Raw genomic sequence first — 23235 nt, 5'->3', positions numbered from 1 at the left:
GCCGGGGGGTGGGGTGGGCCATCTTCTCTGACCCTCAGGACTCTTCCCAGACCACACCCTCTGTGGAGATACTGGTCCCTGAGGGCTAACGGGGCACTGCCCCACCAGTGGCATTCTTTCTTGCAACCAAGCCAAAGAGAAACACTGTCTGTCGGTTTCCTCCTCTCTGTGTTGCCCCTTGCAGAACTCAGCAGGTCGGAGGATGGGGGCAACCCTAGAATTGGTTGGTTCTGCCTGCCACTGCCTCTCCGGTGCCACCTACTGTTGGGCTCCTCGGCTTCCACCCTACCAGCCCCAGTGGGCACCAGCCCCCCCCCGTTGAAACTAAGCCTACCAGTAGAAAGGTGAAGTTTTCCTTTATTCCCTAGTCGGCTTTTGCCCCAGGCCCCGCCCACCATTGGCATATGCCCCCCCCCCAATAGCTGCCAAGTTTTCCCTTTTCTCGCGAGGAAGCCTATTCAGCATAAGGGGAAATCCCTTTAAAAAAGGGATAACTTGGCAGCTATGCCCCCCCCCCCGAAGGCTGCCCAGAAGGGAATACTGTACGGCCCTTGGTCTCCCCACCCTTCATGCAGACACTTATCCGACCGTCTGCAAATGCATCAAAGGGTTAAAGTGACCGAGTGTTTGGTTTGCTAGAGGGGCCAAATAAAGTGCTGTTTTTTGGCTGGATGGAAAACACTGGAGGTTTTTCCCCCCCTGTTAGGGGTGGAGTTTGGTTTTGAATTCCCCTTCAGCAAAAAAACAAACAAAAAAAAACAGGAGGAGGAAGGAAGGGGGAAAAGATCTCAGTGCGTGGAGAGGTGAGTTGCAGGAGGGCAGAGGCGGGTCTCCAAAGGTGGGGGGACAGAAGAAGAGGAAGTGACTTTTTGGGGTGGGGTGGGGGGGAGGCAACACACCTCCAGCCCCTTTGCTTTGATCCCGGGAGGTCTAACTCTGACCCCTAGCGAAACCCCTCGCGCTCATTTCCTTCCACATCAGAGAACGGATCCTCCCCGCAAAAACGCTTTTCTTTTAGGGAAGGTGGAGGTGTTTTTGTTTTTGCAATGCAGGGAAATGGGGTGGGGTGGGAATAGATCTGGCCGGTGCTTTTTTCCTCCTATTTTCCTACTCCTAGTGAAATACTGCCCCTCAATGACGCCAAACTTAGATTCACAAAATGTCGAGGGGTCTGCGTACCCCCAGGGAAAAAAGCACTGGATCTGGTTCCATGGGGAGACACATCCTCAAACACACACGCACACACACACACAGTTACATTGGAAGCTGCTTTATAATTGAGTCAGACCATTGGTCTGTCAAGCTCAAGGCTGCCTGCACTGACCAGCAGCAGCGTTCCAGGGTTTCAGGTAAGAGGGAGGGTGTCTATCCTGGGATTAGAACCCGGGACCTTCTCTGCTTCTAAACTGCGACCCCCTTCACAGCAAGGCGTTGGTCAAGGATTCTTTCCTGGGTTCCATTCCATCCTGCCTCCCATCCTCCTCAACACTCTGCCATCTGTTATAAGCAAAAAATCTGCCCTTATTCCCTTATGGGGTACACAAGAGCCCTTATTGGGTTCTCCATCGGTTGGAGAATATAACAGAGGCCAACCACAGAATTTTGAGAAGCAAAGCCTTTCTTTTTGCTGTTGCAACAGGGTCCTTCCTCTCACGCATGAGAACAAGGAAGGAACCCCAAACAAAGGTGTCCTGCCCTTAAATAGAAATTTGAAATTGGTTTCAGCCCACCCCCCAGAAGCATCACCCATACGACACAGAAGCGCTTGTGATTGGGTGGCGTCAGCGTTTTAAGCACGCTGTATTGCATGTCTGGGTTCCTACCCACTTTTGGGGCTTTTAATTGATTTTCACTGTTTTATTTTATTTTATATTTTATTTATTTATTTATTTCATGATTGTAAAAAGCAATACTGCATCCTCAAAGCGTTTTGTATAAAAGATGAAATGATAAAATTACCGCCAAGGAAAATGTATAGCGATAACGTAGGATGTTCAAAAAGTTAAAACGACAGCACATGAAAAAGAGATTTAAGACTGGTGTCAACTTTCTAACTTCCTTGAGTTGCTTCAATACTTTCTGGGGGTAGAAAGTTAGGATAAATTTCTTTGGTGGACAGGAACTGCACTTTAAATGTGCTTTAAGAGTTTGGTGCACACACACCCTCAGCTCACCCATTCCAGGATACTCTATCCCGTTCCGCCTTCCGCTTGTGGTTTCACTCTCCTCCCCCCAAGTCAGTATTTTGTGGCCACTCCGAATGAATGCTCAGTCTCTATTGAGATTTTTTTCGGGAAGATCCTCCCGCCCCCTACTTTTGGGAACCTCTGGGTTTCCCCCAAGCCTACTGATGGTTCACATCTTTGGGTAGGTGGGCCAACTTTTGCCTCTCTGGGTCAAGCACGTTCTGTGTGAACAACTAGTCCTGAGTCCTTCATATGCCTGGACACTTATGCCCTGATAACAAAGGGTTTGTTGATCCAGCCTTTGTAGGAAAAGGATCCTGGCTCTGGAGTTTCCAGAGATACTGTGGCTGATTCCTTTTCCATGGGACCAGGGGCTGCAGGGCGGGTCAGACTCTAAGCCAGGGGTCAGCAAACTTTTTCAGTAGGGGGCCGATCCACTGTCCCTCAGACCTTGTGCGGGGCCGGACTAATTTTTTTTTGGGGGGGTAGGAATGAATGAATTCCTATGCCCCACAAATAACCCAGAGATGCATTTTAAATAAAAGCACACATTCTACTCATGTAAAAAGACGCTGATTCCCGGACTGTCCATGGGCTGGATTTAGAAGGTGATTGGGCCGGATCCGGCCCCCGGGCCTTAGTTTGCCTAACCATGCTCTAAGCCGGGGGTGGGGGCTGCAGCTCAGTGGCAGACCATCTTCTTTGCTCTGTCATTAAGCTGTATTCCTTCCCCAGAATTCAACAGGGAGGAGGATGGGATGGGATAAAAAAACCAAAATCAAAATTAGTTGTCTCCTTCTCCTATTGGCTATGGGATTATGAGAGGATTATAGGAAAGTGAAGGTAACACATCTTGCAAAAGCTGCACCTACTATGGGGCTCCTTGCCTTCTGGCCCAGCAGCTGCTGCAGGAGCCAATACTGTATATATATTGGTTTTAATCTAGAGAAGCTTCTATACAAGAGTTTAACTCTGGGATGAAATGGAGGAGCAAGCGAGTCATCGCCAAAAGGCAGTCTTGCAAAGTGTCAGAAAAGCCCCTGACGCCCTCCAGGCTGTGATGATCGGAGAAGATCTGCAGAGAATACCAGAAGTTCAGATCAAGGAGGAACCGAGCGAGGGGCAGCTGCAGCGCTGGGAAACCCAGTGGCAGGACTTCCTGAAGAGAGTGGAGGCTTCTCAGTTAGGCTGGGCTCTCCCACCACTGCTGGAAGAGCCCACCCCCTGGGACGACGCCAAGGCCTTCTTCGCCTCCTTCGAGCAAGTGGCCCAAGCCTGCCGGTGGTCCAAGGAAGAGTGGGTGGCCCGACTCTTGCCGGCCCTCAGAGGAGAAGCCGAGGAGGCCTTTAGTAGGATGGAGGCCGGAGACAGAGAGGATTATGGGAAAGTGAAGGCGGCCATCTTGCAACGGGATGCCATCGGTAGAGAGAAACTGCGCCAACACTTCCGGGGCTTCTGCTACCAGGAGGCTGAAGGGCCCAGGGGGGCCTACAGCCGGCTCCAGGAGCTGTGCTCCCGGTGGCTGAAAGTCGAGAGGCACTCCAAGGAGCAGATCCTGGAGCTGCTGATCCTGGAGCAGTTCCTGACCGTCCTTCCGCCGGAGATCCAGAGCCGGGTGAGGGAGTGCGGCCCGGAGACCTGCTCCCAGGCGGTGGCCCTGGCCGAGGACTTCCTCCTGAGGCAGCAGGAGGCCAAGAGATGGGAAGAGCAGGTGAGAGTGTTTCATCCTTTTACAAACAGCAAGCGGTGGGGACCATTGATGGCCTGAGGGCCACATTCCCTTCTGGGGGGGCCGCATGCTTGTTTGTATGAGAAGCTGCAAGTCAGCTATGCCAGAATTACATACAACCAGGCAAGCAAGAGAGAGCATAGCAGTTAAAGGACGCATTTTATCCGGGGAGACGGGGACGGAGGAGGGGGTATGGTCTGAGAAGAGTCCCAAGGGCCACGTTGAGAGACCCGGAGGGCCACAGGCTGAGGTCCCCCACCCGTGTTGTATATGGAGTAAACGTCCTTCAACCGTTGGCATCTCCAGCTGTCATTGGTCTCTTGCCTGACTATTTGCTAACTTTCCAGTCCAGCAACATCTGTGGGGCAAGGCAGGAAGCCAGAGGGAAACAGGAAACTAAGTGAGCTTTGCTCCTGTTGGCCGCCTCTCCTAAATGTCAGTTGGCACCAGCTAGTAGCTCTGACACAATTCAAACCACTTTAAACAGTCCTCGTTTCCCCCAAAGAATTCTGGGGGCTGTAGTTTATTAGGGGTGCTGAACGTTGTTGGGCGAGACCCATATTCTCCTCACAGAACTACAATTCCCATAGTTCCCTGGGAAGATGGCTAGACTGCTAAACCACTTTGAGAACTGGAGCTTTAAATAACTTTTTTATACCTATAAAGGTTTTCTATACTAGTGGCCAAAATTATGGAAACCTTTTGGAAGAAGTGTATTTCCAATGTTTGATGGCTCATAACACCACTTTTTTATGAGTAATACCATAAAATTATATATCAGTGGAAAGATAATTTAATGAAGAATATAATGCAATGAAGTGTGTTCAATTATCTGTATTCTATCAAAGGTTACAGCCAAATAACCAGAAAAAGAAAGCACAATTTGCTTAGGTTGATATGGAGTAGCTTTCCTTCATTTGAATGTAGCCAATGAGCATGAGAATTTTTGTGTATCTCATTTTTTCTGTGTTTCACGTTTCTTCTTTATGACTGCTGTTGTAATAAATAATTCTTCATAAAAGTTACTGCATTACATTCTTCATTAAATTATCTTTCCATTGATATATAATGTTATGGTGTTACTCCCCCAAAAAAGTGGTGTTATGAGCCATCAAACCTTGGAAACACACTTCTTCCAAAGGGTTTCCACAATTTTGGCCGCCAGTGTAGAATCTAATATTCATATGGTAGCTCAGTTCTAGAGCACTGATCCCCGGCATCTCCAAGTTGGGCTCCCCTCTGGAACCCTGCAGAGCCATTGCCAGTCAGGGTAGGCATTGCAGAGCTAGATTAGACTGGTCCTGTAACTAAAAATAATCTGTGCTATTCAAAAAACAAAACAAAAAACAAAGTCCACCCACCTGGTACTTGTACCTCCGCATAGATTCCTGTCTCCCTGCTCTTAAAAAGGATCCTTCTTTCTTTTTCAGGAGCTGGCAAAGTTTGAGGAGGTGATGGTGTGCTCTGTAAAGGCTGAACCATCTCCCTCCAGCCCTGTGGAGATGAAGAAAACCAAGCAGGATCCAGGTGCTGGGCTGCTAGGTAAGCCTAATTTCTCCTGCTCCTGGATTCCAGGAATCACTGTGTGAAATTTAGCTTCAATATTTTAAGTGTCCAGACAAAACTTCCTGAAGTATATAGTGGAAGATTTTCTTTTTTTAATTGTGTTGTTTGATCACTGGTGTGTTTGTGGCCATGGGCTCCTTTGGGAGTGAGGTTAGAGGTAGAATAAATAATTTGATGAAAGATAAGTTGAGAGTATTACCAAGAGTTATAAATAATTTGATGAAAGATAAGTTGAGAGTATTACCAAGAGTATTTGATGAAAGATGAGAGTATTACCAAGAGTTATATTCAGCAGGTAACAATTCTATGGGGAAGATGAAAGAATATATCGAGACACACTGGAAGATAAAGCTAGATAGTAGCGATAGAGAGATTATGGGACTACCAATTTCAGAAAAAGAAATAGAGAAAATTATAGGGAAGCTAAAAGGGGGGAAAACCCCAGGAGCAGATGGATTGGGAACAGAATATTAGAAAGTATTTTAAAAAATATTGGTTCCTAAAATAAAAGTATTATATAATTCAGTAATAGAGGGTGAAAGGATCCCTCCATCATGGGAACAATAAATAATTACGGTATCTTAATTCCAAAACCAGGAAAAGATTTGAAGGACCCAGGATCATAAGCCGATAATCCTAATAAATCAAGATGCTAAAAAAAGTGGAATAAAAATATATATATTCTGCTGTCAGTTCTGTTAATTTGGGTTCCCCCCCCCCCACACACCTTTTTTCATTCTGAAAGGTTATGTGCAGCAGAGCAAAAGTGGAGAGAAAATTCTGGAGTATTCTGAGCCTGAAGCGTTCCACAGGAGAGCAACTGAGACCGTTTCCCTGGCTGAGGAGGTGGACAAAACAGGCAGGAGACAACATAGCTCAAAGAGGCAGCAAAGAAACCGCCAGAGGAATTGGGCAGGAGGATCCGTTCCTGGCGTGGCAGACGAGTCCCTTGGCAACCACCTCTCTAGGCCTCACGAACAGCCCTGCGCCATTCCACAGGGAGGTTTCGGCGAAGGCTCCAGGCTTGGCCAACTTGAAAGAATCCAAAATGGAGGGGGACAGGTTCGGGATGCTGGGGAGAGCCTCGTCCCCAGGGACCCTCTTCTGAGACCTGAGAAGTCTCGCCAGTGCTCTTACTGTGGGAAAGCTTTCTGCCAGATCGCCCACGAGAGGGCCACGCACTCCGAGAAGAAGCCCTTCCAGTGCTCGGCGTGTGCCAAGTGCTTCAGCCGCAACTCGCTGCTCCTCAAGCACGAGAGGACGCACGGTGGGGAGAAGCCGTACACTTGCTCCACGTGCGGGAAGAGCTTCGTCTACAGCTGGAACCTCATCAAGCACAAGAAGAAGCACACGGGCGAGAAGCCCCACCAGTGCTCGGCGTGCGGGAAAACCTTCTTCGAGCGCTCGGATCTCGTGCGGCACGAAAGGACTCACACGGGAGAGAAGCCCTACAGGTGCGCCCATTGCTGGAGGCGGTTCAGCCAGCAGTGGCTCCTGATCAAACACGAGAGAACCCACACGGCATAGAAACCTCCACAGGACGAGGAAATAATATCTGCCTCCTTCCCTGCGCACCTTTGAGTGCTGAGCTCAAGAGAGGGGGGCCCCTTGGTAGTTCCACCATCCTCAGAGATTTTTGAGTGGAGGGCGGTGGCTCGAGAGAGGGCTTTCTCTCCCCATCCCTAAGCTGCAGAGTTCCCCCACTGTGGGGTTGTGTCTGAGGACACGATTACATAGCTTTTGCCACATGATGGAGACACACCTTTTTTTCTATGGCTTTCAACATGTGATATTTTTATATATAAATGTATACAGGATCCAGCTTTTTCTCTTCACGGGAATTCATTTCAACTGGTTTTGAAATGTGTTTTTCTCAGTCGCCGCCACCCTCCCCAGTACCTTAGGGTAAGGAAGTGGAACAATAACAAGAGCTGAAATATGTCCAGAATTTCCCAGACATAGCCGGGATTTGGCCGCCGTAAACCGTGTCTGGGCGGAATTCGCTTAAATGTACGGGAAAATCCAGACATGTGGCAACCCATGTCGGAAGTGTAGATTTTGGCCAACTTCCTTAAAAATAGCTCAAAAACTATTTTAGATTTTGCAAAAGAAGCTCAGCAAATTTGGGGAACCCTAAAACAACTTTTGCATCTGGGTTTTCACTTTTTGAAATATGGCAACCCTAATAGTATACATGAGGCTCCATTCAGGCCCAGGGTGATATTGATCTAAAACAGGCCTTCTAATGTAAGGAGTTTGAGCTGTGCATTTCTGACCCCTCAGCAACCCCCTAAATCTCGTTCCCCCCCCCCGAACATTGACCTTATTTCATGAGCGGTGGGAGATGTTGGAGTGGGGGATGCATTCACGTACCAAACGTGAAGAGCACATGGTTGGGATTCGGGTAAGTTTGTCTGAAATCATCAGCTCCTAGCCCACTCGCAAAAGTTTGGTGTTTCAACCCCCGAGTTTGATTTTCAGCTGTAGGATGAAACATTTGTGGCTACGGATGGGGAATCGTTTTGGAAGGAGGGATATTTGTCTTTGGGAATGACGGGGAACCTTTGCCCTATCAAAGGCCACATTCTCACAGGGAGAACCTATTGGGAGGCGGGGCACGTGGTGGGTGGGGCAAGTGTCATAAGTGGGCAGGCACCACCTCTGCCTGCATGAAATTAGGCTCTGGGGCCCCAGGTTGCCCATGTCCATTCATCTTTTTCTGAGCAGAACAGACAAACTCTCCTGCCTCAATTCCGGTGGCAGACCTACTTTTGAGGGGCCCTGAAGCTCGGACTGTTATGAGGGCCCCCTCACAACCAACAATGTGGTCTGGGTAACCACTGTTAACCTTTTTCTGTGGGGTGGTTCCACGACAGATTCCCCGCACCTTTTACAATATCTGTGCGACTGACTCTCAAACTTTCAGATTATTGGAATGGATACAACAAAAAATAAATTAGTTTGTGTCATGCGACTCCAGTCGGGTCTACTAGACCCAATTTTTTTAAGCATTGTGGACTAAAGTCGATTCTTGGGCCCCTCCGGGATTAGGGGCCCTGAAGCTTAAGCTTCATTGGTTTCTGAGTAGATCCCCTGCTGCTCAATTCTGCTTGTTTGATATAGCAGGTGTGGGGAACCTTTGACCCTCTAGATGCTGCCAAGCAACAGCTCCCACCCACCCCTGCAAGCAGGTCTGATAGCCAGGGATGATGGGATTTGTCGTTCAGCAACCTCTGGAGGACCAAAGGGTCTCCAACTTGTTCTATAGCTTGGAAGCCACCCTCAAATTGTCCGATTCTGCAAATCAGCAATGGGGAATCTCTGGCCCAGACAGGAAGCATTGTAGATAGGCCAGCAGGTGGTTTGCAGGCTCCTGCCAATTGCCTGATCGTTGGCACCTGCAAAGCCCATGTACAGCACTTTGCAAGCCCCAACGGCAAACAGCTCAGCAAGCACAGGCAAACACATCCATGGCAATGCTGCTTTCTGCTGGACCGGAGCGAGGGGAATCTCTTGCCTTTCAGATATTGGTGGACCAACTCCCATCATCCATGACCACATGGCATGCTGGCTGCCAGAGCTGATGGGAGTTGGAGTCCATCTGGAGGGTCACAAATTCCCCTTGCCCTAGAAAAGTTCAGGAACTTGGTGAACGTTGAAGTGCCCAGCTCTGAGCCCATAATGCATATGATGAAACCAGTCCCCATCTCTGATCAATATTGAATGTGTTCTCCAAGGACCCACTTCCCTTTTCTATTCTTCCTTCTCTTTGTTTCGTCCCTCCCTCCCTCCTTGTTCTAACTCTGCTGAGAGAGCCACAGACCCATTGCACAGGGTGGGTAGTAGCTCTGAACATTATTCCAGAACATTAAGCAGCATAGAACAGCTGGGGAAATCATGGGGGTTTAGGGCAGTTTCAACCAGATGGGCTGGAGGGAATTTGTGGTAGGGAGAAGCAGGCATTCAGATTGCTTTGATGAGTCACTTCGCTTTGGGTGAGTCTGTCCATTATTATGCCACTATTTTTAATGAGTTCTTTATGTATACTGTATAAGGGACGTGGGTGGCACTGTGGTCTAAACCACTGAGCCTCTTGGGCTTGCCAATCAGAAGGTCGGTGGTTCAAATCCCCGCGACGGGGTGAGCTCCCGTCGCTCGGTCCCAGCTCCTGCCAACCTAGCAGTTCGAAAGCACGCCCAAAAGTGCAAGTAGATAAATAGGTACGGTACTGCTCTGGCGGGAAGGTGAATGGCGTTTCCGTGTGCTGCTCTGGTTTTGGTGCTGCGCCAGAAGCGGCTTAGTCATGCTGACCACATGACCCGGAAAAACTGCGGACAAACGCCAGCTCCCTCGGCCTGTGAAGCAAGATGAGCGCCGCAACCCCAGAGTCGTCCGTGACTGGACTTAACCATCCAGGGGTCCTTTACCTTTACCTTTTTTTAATGTATATGATCACTAAGATTATTTCCATTGTGTTTTACTGCTCATGGTGTATTGTAGACCATTGATTCTCCACCCACCCATTACTAATCCTCCATTGAACACTGTATATCAATAAAATATTTAATTTGTTTCGGCTAGTTTGGAGTCTGTTGTCTTTGTCACTAGTTCAGCCGGGGTGCAAAGTGAACCCCGATTAACCCAAGAATGTGGTGGGGTCTGCAAAAAAGATGGACTGGGTATCTTCCACAGCCAATAGCCAAACACATTTCAGCTGCAAAGAGTCCTGTGGCAAACTAAAAATCCTGCACACCAACTTGAGAATGGATCAGGGAGCTGCAGTCATATTTCAGTTGTGTTGCAGTGACAAATTCTCCTTCCCAGTTTCCCCCCACCCCGCCAAAGTGAAAGACTCAGTGTCTGCAAGTTTTAGCATGGTGGGAGATAAAAATGTCTCAATTTGTTTTCTCATTGCTACGCTTACACCTCTTTCATGTCTCCTCTTACTTGCCTTCTCTCTGAATTAAAAAGTCCCAGATTTTCCAATGTTTCTTCATAGCAGAGCTGCTCCATCCTCTTGATCAATTTTAAAATGCATTTTTTTTAAATGCAAAAACAGTAGCAGCAAGCTTAATCCCCAAAAAGGCATTTCCCTCTCTCGGACATGATGGAAAACCTGCCTGCATCATCAAAAAACACACACGAAGAAAGCTTGTCTTTTGCTTCATAATTTTTTTGGGGGAGGGGTGTATTCATAAACAAATTTATGCAAATGTTATCAGGCAGCTAACTGGTTAAGGATGGACTCCTCTACATGCAAAAGGAAGTTTTTTTTGGGGGGGGGCACATTTGGAACTCTTAAGTAACTTGTGGGCACCACAAAATAGCCAGAAGAAAAACTGGCGATGCTCAAAACAGGCAAAGCCTACACAACCAAAAAGCAAAATCTGGGCAAAAAAAGGTTGTTGTAAAGTGCCCCAAGTAGTAGCAGTAATAGTAATAGTAATATTTCTATGCTGCCCATCTGACTGGGTTGCCCCAGAATTTATAAAACTACAGTAAAGCATTACACATTTAAAACTTCCCCCACAGTATTAATTCTAGGCTTTGGGGGTCATTAAGCCCAATTCCTGCTCAGTGCAAGATCCCTCAGTGCAAGATCCCTGATGTAAAACCTAGGATGGAAACGCCGCACAACTTAGTGAAAGAGCATCTTCTTTTAATGCAGAAGTTTCCATGGGGCTGAAAACGCCACCCCGCCTGAAACCCAGGACAGCCACTGCCAACTAGTGCAGACAGTCCTGATCTGACTCGGAATAAGGCAGGTTCCTCTGTTGCTCCGGCTGCCAGAGAAACGCTTCTAAAGGGAGAACGGCTCCTCCCATATTTTTTCCGCGGCGATCTGCCGTTTCCCCGCGATTCCCACCCATTTAGAGCCTTGCTGCAGCTGAGCCGCAGGAAGAAAGCCCGCTCTCGGAATTATAGAACCGTAGAAAGGGATCCCCGAGGGTCATCTAGTCCGACCCTGTTGCTCCTATCTCTGTACTGCGGGGGGGGGTGGACTAGATGACCCCTGAGAACACCTCCCAACTCTTACGATTCTCTGATTCTGCGCAAGAGGCCCCTTCTCGATGTCACTCCCAGCCATAGGGGGGGAAACAACGTTTCCCGGAGCAAGAGCTCAAAGGGGTTAAACCAACCGAGCTTTGCTTCCTAGAAAAGACAGCAGAGGGAGGGAGGGAGGGAGAAAGATGAGGATTTACGGGGCGGGGGAGCAGGCAAAGGGTCTTTTCCTGTTGTGGGAGGAGGGGGCGCCTGGGAAGATCCTTTTTTTTCCTGCAAGAAGAAGAAAGACTGTGCTCCATGGAGGGGTGAGCATGGAGGGGCTGCAGAGAGAGGCGGCGGGGAGGAAGTGGGGAGGGGGTGCAGGAGGAAAGGGGCACCCCCATAGCTCCCCCTTCCCCACCCTTTGGATCCTTGCACAGCAGGATCCTTCCCACTCAAGCTCCTTCTAGATCAGGAAAAGGAGGCAGGACCCCTCTATGGAAGGAAGGAAATATATATGTACTGTACAGATGCAGATCTATACCTAGGTAAAAGTGGGTCATCTAGCATTGTACTGTCAACACTGGCTGGCAGCAGCTCTCCAGGGTTTCCGGAAGGAGAATTCCCATTCATTATCAACATTCAGGAGGAGATATATAGATCGATCCTCTTGAATATATACAGTGCTTTTTTTCCTTTAAAAATGTTTAGGGGTACTCTAATTTATCACCATTTTATAGTTCAAATCAGGAAAAATACAATACAGTAAATGGACAAAAGTACAAAGATTCACAAAATGTTTAGGGGTATGCCTACCTCTGCATCCCCCAGAAAAAGCATATATATATCTATATACAAATACGCCAAACGTTCCTGTTCACCCAGGAAAAAAGATGCTAAGCTCCTCGCAACCTTGAAATTATTAGCTGTGAGGGCAGCTCACACATGACTCTTAAAGTATTTTAGGCGTGCTTAGGGTTTTCTTTAGCTGCTCAAAACGTTTTGATTGTCATCTTGTATTGTTTGTGGCCCAGGGCTCCTTTGAGAGGAAAGGCGGAAATTTAATACAGGTACATTTGTTGTTGTTGTTTAGTCGTTTAGTCGTGCCCGACTCTTCGTGACCCCATGGACCATAGCACGCCAGGCACTCCTGCCTTGCACTGCCTCCCGCAGTTTGGTCAAACTCATGTTCGTAGCTTCGAGAACACTGTCCAACCATCTTGTCCTCTGTCGTCCCCTTCTCCTAGTGCCCTCAATCTTTCCCAACATCAGGGTCTTTTCCAAGGATTCTTCTCTTCTCATGAGGTGGCCAAAGTATTGGAGCCTCAGCTTCACGATCTGTCCTTCCAGGGAGCACTCAGGGCTGATTTCCTTAAGAATTGATAGGTTTGATCTTCTAGCAGTCCATGGGACTCTCAAGAGTCTCCTCCAGCACCATAATTCAAAAGCATCAATTCTTCGGCGATCAGCCTTCTTTATGGTCCAGCTCTCACTTCCATACATGTAATACAGGTACATACAAAGAAGAAAAAGGGCCAGGGACCAGGACATTTTCACTGGGGTACGGTTGCCAAGACTTCATGCACAGCACACATTTAAAGCACACTGATTTCCCCCCCCCCAAAAAAAATAAACCTGGGAAATGTAGTTGGCATCCCTGCATAGCTACAATTCCTGGCACTCCTAACAAATTACAGTTCCCAGGATTATTGAGGAGAAGACATGTGCTTTAAATCTATGGTGTGTACTTAGTCTCTCTCTTATTAATAGGTGATAGTATTAAAACTACAAAAGAGTGAAAAAAATGCAAAAAAAAATCAGTATAACTTGCATGCAGTTACCATTTTTTAGCATACGCAAGTGGCTGCAATATTAGAGCTGTCTCTTGTTAATTCATTTTCTCTTTTGTTTCTACCCTTTTCCATTCTCTAGGCAGAAGCTCAGGATGCCTATCGATTTGTTCTAGAATTGTCCGTAACGTGCCCTTACGTTTGTAAAGCCACTCGAGAATGAAAATGGGGAATCAGGATACCCTAGGTGACACATTGCAGGAGACGCCAGCGAGAAAAGGGAAAAGCACAGGTTTCCTCCAGGATGGAAGGATCAAGGACTTGTTGCATAGGTTTCCAGGAGGGCAAGTGAAGCAGGAGCCAGGCGAGGAGCCGACGGAAGCCCCATGGCAGGAACTCCTGAAGAAAATGGAGTTGCCTCGGTCCGAGGAGCTGTGGGATGATGCAAAGTCTTTCCTGGCCTCTTTCGAACGAGTGGCCGAAACCTTCCGGTGGCCGAGGGGAGAGTGGGCCGCCCAACTCCTGCCGGCCCTCACGGGAGATGCTGAGCAGGCTTTCAGTGGGCTGGAAGGCAAAGACAAAGAGGATTATGGGAAAATGAAGGCGGCCATCTTGAGAGCGGAGGCCAAGAACAGGGAAGAGCAACGTCAACGTTTCAGATGCTTCTGCTACCAGGAGGCCGAGGGACCCAGAGGGACGTATATACGGCTCCGGGGACTTTGCTACGGGTGGCTGAAGGTGGAGAGGCACTCCAAGGAGCAGATCCTGGAGCGGCTGATCCTGGAGCAGTTCCTGGCCATTCTGCCACCACAGATGCAGAGCTGGGTCAAAGAACAAGGCCCAGAGGATTGTCCCCAGGCAGTGTTGCTCGCTGAGGATTTCCTGCTGAGGCCAGGAGAGGCCAAGGGGCAGGAGAGACAGGTGACACCCATGTGTTGTGATGTTTGTGCATGGCATAGCGGCTATTTTAATTTTTTTATTACTACTACATTACTACTGCCGTGGTCGAAGGCAGTCTGTTTCTGAATACCAGTTGCTTGAAGCCGCAGTCATGCTTATGGGCTTTCCTGGGGGCATCTGGCTAGCCAGTGTGATAACAGGATAGAATCGAAGAATCACAGAATTTCAGAGCCGGAAGTGACTACGTGGGTCATCTAGTCCAGCCCCCTGAAATACAGGAATCGTATGCCCAACGTGAGGACTTGAACCCACAACCCTGAGATTAAGAGTCTCATGCTCTACTGACTGAGCTATTTAAGGATGATGGACTAGAAAGGTTACTGACACCCTGAACTTACTCAGAAGGGTTTCTTAATTACGTTTAATTGCATTGCCCCAAGGTCACCCAGTGAGCTTCGTCACTGAGTGATGATTTGAACTTTGGTCCTAGTCCAACACTCTAACCCAGTGTTTTCCAAACTCGAGTCTCCAACTGTTTTTGGACTACAATTCCCATCATTCCTTGACACTGGTCTTGCTAGCTATGGACGATGGGAGTTGTAGTCCAAAAACAGTTGGCAATTCAAGTTTGGAAAACACTGCCAAGCAACGTTGGCTTTGACCCTTAGGTGAGTTTTTCATCGATATTGAGCCCTATGGCTTGAAATATCTGTTTTTATTGACAGGAGTCCCTGAAGATTGTTGAGTCTCCTCACTCAGGCTGGAAAATGCTGCAGTGGTCGGAGGAGCCCGCGCCATGGGATGACATGAAGGCCTTCCTGGCCTCCTTTGAGCAAGTGGCCCAAGGCTGCCGGTGGCCCCCAGAAGAATGGGCAGCCCGGCTCCTGCCTGTCTTCAGAGGAGAAGCCGAGAGGACCTTTAGCAGCCTGGAAGCCAGAGACAAAGGGGATTATGGGAAGGTGAAGGCAGACATTTTGCGACAGGATGCCATCAGGAGGGAGAAGAACCGCCAACACTTCAGGCACTTCTGCTACCAGGAGGCCGAGGGGCCGAGAGGGGCTTACTGTAGACTCCAGAAACTTTGTAGAGGGTGGCTGACGGTCGAAGGACACACCAAGGAGCAGATCCTGGATCTGCTGATCCTGGAGCAGTTTCTGGCTGTCCTGCCCCCAGAGATGCAGAGCTGGGTCAGGGGACAGGACTCAGAAAGCTGCTCCCAGGCGGTGGCCCTGGCCGAGGACTTCCTGCTGAGGCGGCAAGAGGCCGAGAGAGAGGAGAAACAGGTGAAACTATTTCCCTATGTGCGGCACAGGGCCAGGGATGAGAGAGAAGTATAGCTTGAGGTTGTTGATGGACTTCACCTTATGCCTCGTTTTGCTTGGCTGTTCCCTGAAGGCCTAGCCAGGTGCAACGTTTCTTGTGGAAGCACCCGATGTTTTTTGCAGAAGCACCCAAGTCTGAAAGGATTGCTCTTATTCTAACTCTTAAGAATAAAAGAAAATTAATATAAATTAGTTTGGAGATGGGATTTAACGCCAGTCAGATTAAATCAAATAAACAAGGAATATTCGGTTCTATGTTGGAGGGAATGCCAGGAAATAGGGAATTATGTTCACATGTGGTGGGAGTACAATATTTTTGGCAAAGGGTGTTTAAGGAGATACAGTGGTGCCTCGCTAGATGAATTTAATTCGTTCCACGGGTCTTTTCTTATAACGAAAAATTCGTCTAGCGAATCCCATAGGAATGCATTGAAATTTTTTTTGAAATTTTTTTGCCCATAGGAACGCATTAATTGAATTTCAATGCATTCCTATGGGAAACCGCGATTCGCTAGACGAATTTTTCGTAAAACGAATTCGTCTAGCGAGGCAACCTTCACTAGAAAAAACCTTTCGTTAAGCGGAAATTTCGTTAAGCAGGGCATTCGTTAAGCGAGGCACCACTGTAATAGAAACCACTGGTTTAAAGCTGACTTAAAGTCCAGAGGTAGCATTATTATCAATTTACGATTGGGTAGATAGATAGATAGAAACTTTACTCACGTTAGCCGATGGGCATAGCAACAATAAAACATTACAATATACACAGGAAAAAGGAAATTTGGTATAAAAGCACAGTTTAGGGTCCTGAATCAATCATTATAATTATAAGAAAACCAAAGTTATGGTTTTCTCAAGAAACTATAGGCCCCACAGTTGGCGTATGGACAATCAGCCAATCGAACAGGTCAAAGCTTTCAAATATTTGGGCCTTATCTTCCAGTCCACGGAGTCATGGGGGAGCACACCAAAAATGTGCAAAAGAAAAAGCATCCCAAAGTGCCAAAATTCTTGACATGCTTTTTCCATGCAAAGAGTGGCAAACACATACCCTCAAGAAGTCTTCCAAGCTAAACCCCTAGCAGAGCTATTATACGGGGCTCAGATTTGGACTGGTAACCACCTTGGCACTTTGAAAGCTGTTCAATCTTGAGGCAATTTTTTTCTGCACCGCCCTGCTTCCCAAACGCATCGTTGCGACTGGAGGCAAGTCTCCCCTCAGTAGAATTACGGATTTGGCAAGGATTGGGTGGAAGGCTATAAGGACTTGCTCACAAATTTATTGACAGCTGCACGAATTATTATAGCTAAGATGAGGAAGGGGCAAGTGGAATATAAAATGGAAGAATGGTATAGAGGTGTGGGATATAGCTATTAAACGATAAATTAACATGTGCCATTAAGGCAAGCAGGAGAAATGATTTTGAGGCGGTATGGAGGGTGTTTGCAGAATTTGTACTGTTAAAATCGAAAGGGGTCAAACCATCGCAAGAGGCGGTGAAATTTTGGGAGCTTGAATAGTTACAATGGAATGGTCTCGGGGGTGGGGTGCACATTTTTATTCTTTTTTTATTTATGATTATTACTTTGTCGAAATAAGATAAAATAATGAAAAATTAAAAACTGGCTCCATAATGTAAAAAAGAGAAAAAGGATTGCTCTCTGCTGTTTCAGGTGGCATTGGAGGAGGAGGAGGAGGAAGAAGAAGAAGAAGATGCAAATTTCTCGGATGCAGGGCAGTCTCCGTGGGACTCGGAAGAGGGGCACCTGTGCGTGGTAATCAAGCAGGAAGTTGAGGACGGAGAGGCCAGTCTGTCTGGTGAGGAGACCTATGCCTTTCTTTGAGCTCGAGTCCTTGCCTGGGTTAAGCTCAGCTGAGGCTCCTCCATACTCCCAGGTCCTGTTTGTGGGCTTCCCTTAGGTATCTGCTTGGCCACTGTGAGAACAGGATGCTGAATTATGATAGGCCTCTGGTCTGATCCAGCAGCCCTTTTCTAACGTCCTTTTCCCGTTGCCAGTTCTGAATGGCTAAGATTCAACTGCCCATATAGAATATCCTATGGTTATTCTTATTATTACCGTTATTAGACTCTGAGGGTGGTAGTACTACCAAGAGGGCTCCATGTTCTCATCACAGCACACAAGAGGGTCTGTAGGGGAAGAGGTGGTCTAGTCAATAGTTACAGGTAGGTAGCCATGTTGGTCTGCCGTAGTCGAAACAAAGTAAAAAAAATCCTTCCAGTAGCACCTTAGAGACCAACTAAGTTTGTCATTGGTATGAGCTTTCGTGTGCATGCACACTTCTTCAGATACCATGCATGCACATGAAAGCTCATACCAGTGACAAACTTAGTTGGTCTCTTAAGGTGCTACTGGAAGGAATTTTTTTATTTCGTTTGGTCCAGTCAATGTTATTATTTCAAGAATAGTGGGAAAGTATACAACAACAACAACAACAACAACAACAACAACAACAACAACAACAACAACAACAACAACAACAACAATTTATTATTTATACTCCACCCATCTGGCTGGGTTTCCCCAGCCACTCTGGGCGGCTCCCAACAGAATATTAAAAGCACAATAAAACACCAAACATTAAAAACTTCCCTAAACAGGGCTGCCTTCAGATGTCTTCTGAAAGTCAGATAGTTGTTTATTTCCTTGACATCCGGTGGGAGGGTGTTCTACAGAGCGGGTGCCACCACCGAGAAGGCCCTCTGCTTGGTTCCCTGTAACTTCTTTTCTCGTAGGGAGGGAACCGCCAGAAGGCCCTCGGAGCTGGATCTCAGTGTCCAAGCTGAACGATGGGGGTGGCGATAAATAAAATACATTTTATTTCTACTATATATTTTGGAAAGTTGTTTATCCTCAACCGATTTGGATATCACAGCCAAATTTTGCGTAAAATTCCTGAAAGGACAGAGCATGGACGCCATCTTGAATCAAGATGGCAGGCTGAACCTTTCAAAGCGGCATCTCTTGCATTTCTGAACAATGCCGAGTGCACATGCTTCTAGTAAATAAAACTAAAATTAAGATTCAACTGCCAATCCAGTCATTCTGTGTTACATGGAATGGGGGAGCGCCATCTTTTCCTCGCCTGCAATTCTCTGCCCACTTATCCGGGAGTAAGTCCTACTGAACACAACAGGTCTTACTGCTGAGTAGACATGTACAAGATTGCACCTTTAATTTGGTTTTAGGCACTGCTACTTTAATACTCTCAGCTTTTTTATTCCATTGTTGTTTGTTATTGTTTCTCAGGCTGTGCTCACACCATACATTTAAAACACATTTCCCCCTCTCCAAATAATCCAGGGAACAACTGCAGTTCCAAGGGTCCTTGGGGTGTGTGCTTCATTGTATTTCATGTTTTACCACTGCTTTCTGCCATGAGCTCTCTTGGCAGAAGAAAAGAAAGGTGAGATACAAGAGTTTTAAATGAATTAAATGAAGGCATTTCTCTTCCTCCAAAGAAGACTGGGCTGTGAGAGGAATCGTGCTGGAGGAAGGCGGTCTGAGGTGCTCTCCAGGAGGATTTCAAAAGCTGGCTGAGAGCTGTTTATTTGTTTATATATTTCTAAAAGCAATGATAACACTTAGCAGAATAAAAATCTCTAAGCAGGTTATGTAGGGATCACCAGTGTTGTGTATATGGGCACACAGCAGCTATGAGCCTCCGCTCACCCTGCCACCCTCTCTCCCACTTCCTACCGGGCTGGGAAAAGAGATTTAAACCTCTTCACCCAGCCCAGTGCTATGTCTCATTTGATATTTGAACCACTGCAAGCTGAACTGGTGGGTTCAGGGGGCCAGGTTAGGCCCCTGTGCTGAGCATTACCCACCTCTGGTTCCAGCCAATAAAAGTTGGTAAGGGTGGGAAATCTGTGGCCTTCTAGAAATGGTTGGGCTCTGCCTCCCATCAACCCAGTATAGCCAAAAGGGAAATAATGGGTCTAATAACTGCTCCAGGTTCCGTTGGGTAAGATTTCTCTTTCTCCCACCAGTAGATACGTCCAAGACTGAAAATGAGGGGGAACCAAGCGAAGCGTCTGTGGAAAGATTTGAGGATGCTGGGAATACGTGCCCCGTGTGTGGGAAAAACTTCAGCTGCAAATCGGACCTTAACAGACATCAGAGAACCCACACAGGAGAGAAACCATTTCGATGCTTTGAGTGCGGAAAGAGCTTCAGTCGGGGCGACTACCTTATTTTGCACCAAAGGCTTCACAGAGGGGAGAAACCCTATAAGTGCTCAGAGTGCGGGAAGGGCTTCTACCGAAGCACACGCCTTATTTCACATAAGAGAATCCACCTAGCGGAGAAGCTGTATAAATGCTCCGGCTGCAGCAAGAGCTTCTGTGATCAGTCGAGACTTATGCAACATAAGAGGACGCAGCACTCAAGCGAGAGGCCGTATAAATGTTCAGAGTGCGGAAAGAGCTTCATTCGGAAAGCACACCTTACTAGACATCAAAGAATCCACACAGGAAAGGTACTATACAAATGCTTAGAGTGTGACAGGAGCTTCAGTTGTAGCAAGCATCTTATTTCACACCAAAGAATCCACACAGGAGAGAAGCCGCATAAATGCCTGGCGTGTGGGAAGAGCTTTAATTTCAGCGGGAACCTTACTTCACACCTGAGAATGCATACAGGAGAGAAACCATTTGAATGCTCGGAGTGTGGGAAGACTTTCAGTCGGAGTGCCCACCTCACCTTACATCAGAGAACCCACACGGGGGAGAAGCCATACAGCTGCTTGGAGTGCGGAAAGAGCTTCAGTCAGAGCAGCAACCTTACTTCCCACCAGAGAACCCACACAGGGGAGAAGCCTTATAAATGCTCGGTGTGCGACAAGAGCTTTGGCCGGGGTGACTCTCTTATTTCCCATCAAAAAACCCACGTGGCAGAAACCATATAAATGCCCAGAGTGTGGAAAGAGCTTTTTTGCCAAAAGCAGGCACCTTATTTTACACGAGAAAATTCACAGACGAGGGAAGAACCGCAGGGAAAATGCTATGCCGTTAATGCTTGGAACTGGGAAACGGCTTTGGCAAAAATACAACTCTTGCTACACCACAAAGAATGCACATCTCTGAAAACCTCCTGCTTGTTCTCATTTGCTCTACTGGAACATAGATAGTGAATAAAATGAGAAGAGGTTTATCAAAGGATATAATCTTTATTATAGTGTAGAGCAGAGCTTTCCAAACTTTTCACGTTGGTGACACACTTTTTAGACATGCATCATTTCGGAGACACAGTAATTCAGTTTTGCTAGCAAACCGGAGGTTAAACTAACCCCTTTCCAGCCCCGGGAGGAGCGTGAGGAGCATTTGTGCAACACAACTACACACTGCAGCCAACTCACTGAAATATCGCAACACACAGTTTGGAAAGCTCTAGTACAGAGAGAGACAGGACTAGTTTTTGCCTTTCCCAAGATCTCTTGAAAGCCAAAAAGACACTATATTGCGGCCTAAAGTCATTCGAATTTGGTCATCTGAAATCCTTAGTTGGGTGGCAAGCCTTAAGTTGACTGTCCATACTAGATTTGGGCCTTATGTCCTGGAAACTGAGAACACAGTCATGGAACAAGGAGGCATATCCACAGTTACTGAAGGCGATTGTGGGCAGGGACCAATATAACAAAGTTCAGGTATCTTTGTGAAAGACTTTGCAAGTACGGCACATTAAACAGGTTTTAACAAAGTACGATTAGCCTTGTTCTTGTTGATGGCTGTCTGTGTGGTGATCTGTAGAGCCTACAAGTTTCGGAGGCTCATAAAGGTGAGGTCCTGTTGCTCTGTCCCAGCTCCTGCCAACCTACCGTAGCAGTTCGAAAGCATACCAGTGCAAGCAGATAAATAGGTACCACTGCGGCGGGAATCCTGTTTCTGTCTTGGTCTTGTCTAGTAACGTCTGGTGGGCAACAATTCTCTGTCCCTGACTTAAAAGAATGGCATAGGATGTGATGTGGAATAACTCTGAGGAGACCCTGGAGAGCAGCTGCCAGTCAGAGTTGGCATCACTAGGCTAGATGGAGCAATGGCCTGGCTCTGCGTAAGGCCGCGGCAGATGCAACACTCCATATGCAGCATCCGTTTAAATTCTATTTGACAGTGTGCCACTTGAACTCGGGAGGAGTTAAAAACGATAGCAATGCTATAAGCAGAAATAAAGGAGACAGAAAGGGCAGGAAAATCAGTTTGGAAGGTTGTAGGACTAACAGGCACACTAATTCCTGCTCTTAAGTAGAAGTTAGTTGGCTGCCACCCAGTACAGCTGCCAACTTTTTTTTGGCTAGAGACTGCCCCAGTGCCCTTGATGTTTTGGTTGCATACCTTTAAAACACCATGATACGGGTTTTCTATTACTGTATTTCCATTTTTAAAACAATATTCTTATACATTCACATCATTTTCAATTTCTACACTTCTGGGATTACTTAGATCCCTCAGACTCCCCTCTTTTTTGCATCTTAGTACAGTACATTTTTCTAATCTATTTTACCTCCTTTTTTACCTTAACTCATATTACCGGTACATTATAAGTGTTGCAACAATCCCGCTAACATTTTTAAGTATACGCAGTGGTCTTTAAGATATTCTACAAACTTTTTCCACTCTTGACTGAATTTCTTGTCATCTTGGTGCCTGATCCTGGCGGTCATCTTTTCCATTTCGGCATAGCCCATCATCTTGGTTAGTTTTAAACTGCCCTGCATTGCAGGGGGTTGGAATAGATGACCCTTGGGGTTCCCTTCCAACTCCACAATACTATGATTCCATATTGTAGCTTCTTCCCCCCAAAGTAGGGGAGCTGTGATTTGTTAAGGGAGCTGTTAGCAGACCTCTGTTCCCCTCCTAGAGCAACAGTTCTCAGAGTGTTTTAAACAATAAATCCCCCTTTATAGGGAACTCTGTGAGCGGGATGGCAACACCCTTAAGAAACTCAACTCTTGTCCCCAGGATTCTTTGGCGGGTGATATTAGCATGGCTGCTTAAAGCGATATGATGCTGCTTTAAAAATGCAGTGCAGGTTCTATTTATTGTAAAAAATGTGCATACTTTCCTTACCCATTGTTTCTAAAAAGTTATGTTGGTTGAATCTGTATTTCGCTATACTGAAAACTAATAGAAATATTTGGAGAATATATTTTTTCATAATATTTATTATATATTATATATATTTATTCAGTGCTTTTTTTCTGGGGGGACACAGGGGTACACCTACCCCTAAACATTTTGTGAATCTAAAAAATTTAAAAAATTAGTTTCTTCTCCAGCGTGGTGAATCGTCAGTTCCACTGCTACCCCAGATGGCGGCCTCATTTCCAGTCTCGGTGCTTCCTGAGTCTCAGACGGAATGAGAGTACCCCTAAACATTTTTTAGGGAAAAAAAGCACTGTATATATTTATTATATATTATATTATCTCATATATTATCTCATATATTATATATACTGGAGATGAGCCCCCAGTCTCCCTCCAACCTATCTCAGCACAGAGCTCCTGTTGCCTGATCTCGTTCAAACAACGGGAGTTTCTATTTTTGCACACTCTTTCCCCATCCTAACCCCCATTTCAAATCCCTCTCTGCCCTACCTATTCGATGTGCTCAAAGCTTTGCAGCAGGGGGAGGGAGGGAGAGATGATGTCATTTCCTGCCAGCCCCGCCATGCATCCTGGGACTTGTAGTATAGTTCCTTGTTGCTGTGAACTACCATTCCCAAGGAAGCTTTTTGG

At 46.9% G+C, this 23235-nt stretch overlaps 2 protein-coding genes and 1 long non-coding RNA gene across 5 annotated transcripts; 2 read left to right on the top strand and 1 right to left on the bottom strand.

Moving 5' to 3' along the window:
* Positions 1 to 637: 637 nt before the first annotated feature.
* LOC148687110 (zinc finger protein 174-like) lies at positions 638 to 10061 on the top strand. Its single transcript, XM_088664021.1, has 4 exons — positions 638 to 803; positions 3133 to 3897; positions 5346 to 5457; positions 6227 to 10061. Exons 2-4 carry the CDS (start codon positions 3169 to 3171, stop codon positions 7006 to 7008), a joined length of 1623 nt encoding a protein of 540 aa, XP_088520147.1. The 5' UTR covers positions 638 to 803; positions 3133 to 3168; the 3' UTR covers positions 7009 to 10061.
* Positions 10062 to 11637: 1576 nt separating this feature from the next.
* On the top strand, positions 11638 to 21202 carry LOC148687109 (uncharacterized). 3 transcript variants are annotated; one of them, XM_088663792.1, is made up of 5 exons: positions 11638 to 11792; positions 13399 to 14177; positions 14882 to 15439; positions 17153 to 17297; positions 19495 to 21202. In XM_088663792.1, the coding sequence occupies exons 2-5, from the start codon at positions 13476 to 13478 to the stop codon at positions 20406 to 20408; spliced, it is 2319 nt and encodes a 772-aa protein (XP_088519918.1). In that variant the 5' UTR covers positions 11638 to 11792; positions 13399 to 13475; the 3' UTR covers positions 20409 to 21202. The 3 variants fall into 3 exon arrangements, with proteins under 3 accessions (XP_088519918.1, XP_088519917.1, XP_088519919.1); XM_088663791.1 differs by having other exon boundaries at positions 19492 to 21202; XM_088663793.1 differs by having other exon boundaries at positions 11664 to 12014.
* Positions 21203 to 21847: 645 nt separating this feature from the next.
* Positions 21848 to 23168, bottom strand: LOC148687108 (uncharacterized). Its single transcript, XR_015948570.1, has 2 exons — positions 23095 to 23168; positions 21848 to 22867 (listed from the first exon to the last, which is right to left on the bottom strand). It is a non-coding gene; the product is annotated as an uncharacterized LOC148687108 (long non-coding RNA).
* Between the last annotated feature and the right edge of the window lie 67 nt (positions 23169 to 23235).

The sequence above is a fragment of the Zootoca vivipara genome, chromosome 2 (assembly GCF_965207765.1).
Source record: "Zootoca vivipara chromosome 2, rZooViv2.hap1.1, whole genome shotgun sequence".
Taxonomy (NCBI): domain Eukaryota; kingdom Metazoa; phylum Chordata; class Lepidosauria; order Squamata; family Lacertidae; genus Zootoca; species Zootoca vivipara.
The sequence above is the reverse complement of the archived record's forward strand: the minus strand, read 5'-3'. Positions and strand labels throughout refer to the sequence as shown.

Coding starts and splice junctions, on each gene's coding strand:
- LOC148687110 (XM_088664021.1), top strand. CDS start 3,169: ATGGAGGAGCAAGCGAGTCATCGCCAAAAGGCAGTCTTGCAAAGTGTC. Junction 3,898..5,345: donor CCAAGAGATGGGAAGAGCAG/GTGAGAGTGTTT, acceptor TTTCTTTTTCAG/GAGCTGGCAAAGTTTGAGGA. Junction 5,458..6,226: donor TCCAGGTGCTGGGCTGCTAG/GTAAGCCTAATT, acceptor TCATTCTGAAAG/GTTATGTGCAGCAGAGCAAA.
- LOC148687109 (XM_088663791.1), top strand. CDS start 13,476: ATGAAAATGGGGAATCAGGATACCCTAGGTGACACATTGCAGGAGACG. Junction 15,440..17,152: donor CCGAGAGAGAGGAGAAACAG/GTGAAACTATTT, acceptor CTGCTGTTTCAG/GTGGCATTGGAGGAGGAGGA. Junction 17,298..19,491: donor CGGAGAGGCCAGTCTGTCTG/GTGAGGAGACCT, acceptor TTCTCCCACCAG/TAGATACGTCCAAGACTGAA.